The 3,961-nt window shown below is 49.8% G+C and overlaps 1 protein-coding gene across 1 annotated transcript; it reads left to right on the plus strand.

The window, feature by feature from the left end:
* Positions 1 to 1,751: 1,751 nt before the first annotated feature.
* LOC307246574 (potassium voltage-gated channel subfamily A member 5) lies at positions 1,752 to 3,437 on the plus strand (the record flags this gene model as incomplete). Its single annotated transcript, XM_080022544.1, has 1 exon — positions 1,752 to 3,437. One exon carries the CDS (start codon positions 1,752 to 1,754, stop codon positions 3,435 to 3,437), a length of 1,686 nt encoding a protein of 561 aa, XP_079878670.1.
* Positions 3,438 to 3,961: the final 524 nt, after the last annotated feature.

Here is a 3,961-nt window from a genome sequence, read left to right on the forward strand (position 1 = left end):
TGCCATAACTATGACAGGAAGAGGCCACGTGAGCAGTTGCTGTTCCAGTTTTCCTGGACCTATTTAACTCTGTTTTGTCGATCCATGTTGTCGTCTGACGTTTCTATGTTCATGTTTTTCCATGTACATGTTGTTTGGTTCTATGTTCATTTGTCTCACCTGTGGTGAATCTCCCCCTCTTGGAGTAGTGATTAGTTGTTTAAAGACCAAAACACGGTAAGATCGTTCTCCAAAGAGGTGGATTGGTGGCAGTTTTGTGTAACAAAAAACTGTGCTCTTGTCATTCCACAGGTCATCCACAGGACAGAGTTATGCAGCTGTTCTTGATGATTAAAGAATAAATAAAGAGTGACATTGCAGGTTGAAAAGTTGAACTTCACTTGGCATACAAATACTCAGTGTTGTATGCCCAGCATGCTGACAGCACAGATTAAAAAAAAAAAATAATAATTCTCTCCCACATATAAAACACAACAGTAACACCTTGTCAAATTCTTCATTTCAGGTGCACTAATCATATTTTTCAAATCACAAATTTACGAATGTGCGGAACTTGTCATTTGTGTGCGAAAAAACAGCATTTGAGACTCGTAGCGGCAGATTCAAGAAGTTGCGGTTATTGACTTGTGTTGGTGCTCGAAAAATATCCAAGAAAAAAATATATATTGTCAGAAATTATTCTACAGGCGTTCAACTTTTTTTATATGGGTGTGTGAATGTGTTTTGCACCATATTCACTGCAGCGACTGTAGCAAAAATGTGAGCGTATGAGTTTTTTCGTTTGTGTAGGGTGTACATCCGCAATGACGAATTTGAGAAAGTGTAAGTGTTATGTATGTGTTGTGTTTGTGGGAGAGAAAAGAATTCTCATGTGTGATTATTTTCTACGACGACAAATTCCACTGTCACAGTTGCACAGTTGTTTTGATACAATAATACCTTTATTGTTATTGTAGGCTTTGTTGCACATAAGATAAGATGACACAATAGGACTTAAAGCTGTAATGCATATTCTGAATGCATTCATCCTGCAGAAAATGTATATAAAAATGAACACTCTGCCATCCCACCAGTCCAATAACTGAGCAGACTGTATATTGGAAGTATATATCTATGCGGTCAGAGTCAAAATGATATAATACATTTGAGGTAAAAGCATACTCCGTGTTGTAAAATGCCACTATGGGCGTTTCATTTCTTGGTTTCACGTTCGTGCACTTTATATTGGTTATCCATAGGCTATACATGAAATGACGTTTAAAAAAAAAAAACTTCCAACACCAGCGCATGACCGCCCCCATCAAATACAACATGACGGAGAATAAATAAGCACACCCCCCCTCTCACACTATCTCTCCCCCCTCCCCTCTCGCTCTCTCTCTCTCTCCCTCTGAGTGGAGGATGACAGCTTGCCTGACATCCACAGACATTCCAAAGGCAGCAACAATGGGTGAACATCACTTTTGACGTCAGTGATAATCATTACTTTCTCATCCGGGTCTTCCCTTCTCTCGACGACACTATTTACGTTGTGGATCCACGGAATAAAGCGTTTGGAGCGTTTGGAGCGTTTGGAGCGTTTGGAGCGCATACGTGTCCTACTGGACTTTTTGTCCAGCTTTTTTTTCGTGGAAGGAGGGAGATCGGTTTATTATTATTTTCCCACTCGGATACATACATTTATCCACTTTACAGCTGTGTGCGTTGTGTTTTGTTCCCCTCTTTTTTAAATGAATATTAATGGCTTCGCCATGGAGATAGCCTTGGTCAGCTTCGAGAACGGCGGTGCGAAGGGGAGCGGGGGGAATGCGGACGACGCGCGCCGGAACGCGCTGGATCCTCACCCGCAGCCGCCCTTCGCGCACACGGCGGGACTCGGCGAGGACCGCGGCAAGGAGATGAACACCCCCGGGAACCCCCCGCGGAGCTCCCCGTGGAAGATCAATGACATGAACAGCACGTTCGGCTGCGGCGAGAACGCCATGGACGCGCTATTACGCGCGGACCACAGTCCGCATCTGTTCGACGAGGAGCTGCTAGACGCGGACACGGACGCGGAGAGTAACGAGCGAGTGCTCATCAACATCGCCGGTCTGAGGTACGAGACACAGCTGGGCACCCTGAACCAGTTCCCCGACACTTTGCTGGGGGACCCCGCCAAGCGGATCAAGTACTTCGACCCGCTCCGGAACGAGTACTTCTTCGATCGCAACCGCCCAAGTTTCGACGGGATCTTGTATTTCTACCAGTCCGGCGGGAAGATCCGGAGACCCGTCAACGTGTCGATAGACGTGTTCGCGGATGAAATTCGGTTCTATCAGCTTGGTGAGGAGGCCATGGAGAGGTTCCGCGAGGACGAGGGCTTCATCAAGGAGGAGGAGAAGCCGCTGCCTCAGAATGAGTTTCAGAAGCAGGTATGGCTCATCTTTGAGTATCCGGAGAGCTCTAGCCCGGCGCGGGGCATTGCGATCGTGTCCGTCATCGTCATCACCATATCCATCATCACTTTCTGCTTGGAGACCCTGCCGGAGTTCCGGGACGAGCGGGAGCTCCCGGTGACCAGTCGACCCGACAACAGCACCGCGCCTCGCCCGTCCCTCACCTTCACGGACCCCTTCTTTATCATAGAGACCACCTGTGTGATATGGTTCACCTTCGAGCTCTTCGTGAGGTTCTTCGCCTGCCCCAGTAAGTCGGAGTTCTCGAAAACCATCATGAACATAATCGACATCATGTCCATCATGCCTTACTTCATCACAGTGGGCACGGAGCTGGCGGAGCAGCAGGGCCAGGAGCACCAGAACGGCCAGCAGGCCATGTCTCTGGCCATCCTGAGGGTCATCCGCCTGGTGCGTGTCTTCCGCATCTTCAAGCTCTCCAGACACTCCAAGGGGCTCCAGATCCTGGGCCAGACGCTCAAGGCCAGCATGCGGGAGCTGGGCCTCCTCATCTTCTTCCTCTTCATCGGCGTCATCCTCTTCTCCAGCGCCGTGTACTTCGCGGAGGCGGACGAACCGGAGTCCCACTTCTCCAGCATCCCCGACGCCTTCTGGTGGGCAGTGGTCACCATGACGACAGTGGGCTACGGCGACATGAGGCCGATCACGGTGGGGGGGAAGATCGTGGGCTCTCTCTGTGCCATAGCCGGCGTGCTCACCATCGCCTTGCCGGTTCCAGTGATCGTGTCTAACTTCAACTACTTTTACCACCGGGAGACAGACCAAGACCAGTCGTCTCTGAAGGACGAGCCGAACAGCGGTCGCGCAAGCCCGGAGTTGAAGCGCAGGGGCAGCAAGTCCTCCGTGAAGTCGGAGAACGCGGAGAACACGGAGGGGGGCGCGTCCGCGGAGAAGACGAACGCGAAAGTGAACAGCAGCATGGGCATCAAGAGGTCCCTGTACGCCTTCTGCTTGGACACCAGGGAAATGGATCTGTAGTCTCCAGTGCGCAATTGCGAGACTTTCGCTCCAGCCGCAGTTACACAGCCAAATAGCGTCAGTTTTGTGAAGAACATCCCCCGCCAATGGGCTCTATGCGCCTTTTGCACAACTGGACGATCAGCAGAGCGCGATCCTGGAGGGTTTGAGCGCAGAAAAGCACATTGTAATCCCCCTCCAAGCGCATCCTACCAGAGACCCGAAGAGATATAGGATGAAAAAAATAATTATGCATAGCATGCACGCATCGCCTACAGTGCCCCCCCCCCCGTCCCCATTATTCCCCGTAGGCCCACCTGTGTGTGTGTGTGTTTTTGCGCAAATTCCTCACGCAACTGGTGAGAAAAGTAGGGCATCTGTGCGAGAGACTGGAAATACAGACTTGCGGAGAGGATTATGTTGCTGTGTAGGCCTTAACCGTCCGGCTCTCCCACGTTTTACTGCCTATGGAGTAGGAATAGAAGAAAAAAGGAAATTTATTTTCATATTTACCGTCTTTTAGTCATATGTTTACTCTAAAAATA

The sequence above is a fragment of the Zeus faber genome (genome assembly GCF_960531495.2).
Source record: "Zeus faber genome assembly, chromosome: 21".
Classification (NCBI taxonomy): Eukaryota; Metazoa; Chordata; class Actinopteri; order Zeiformes; family Zeidae; genus Zeus; species Zeus faber.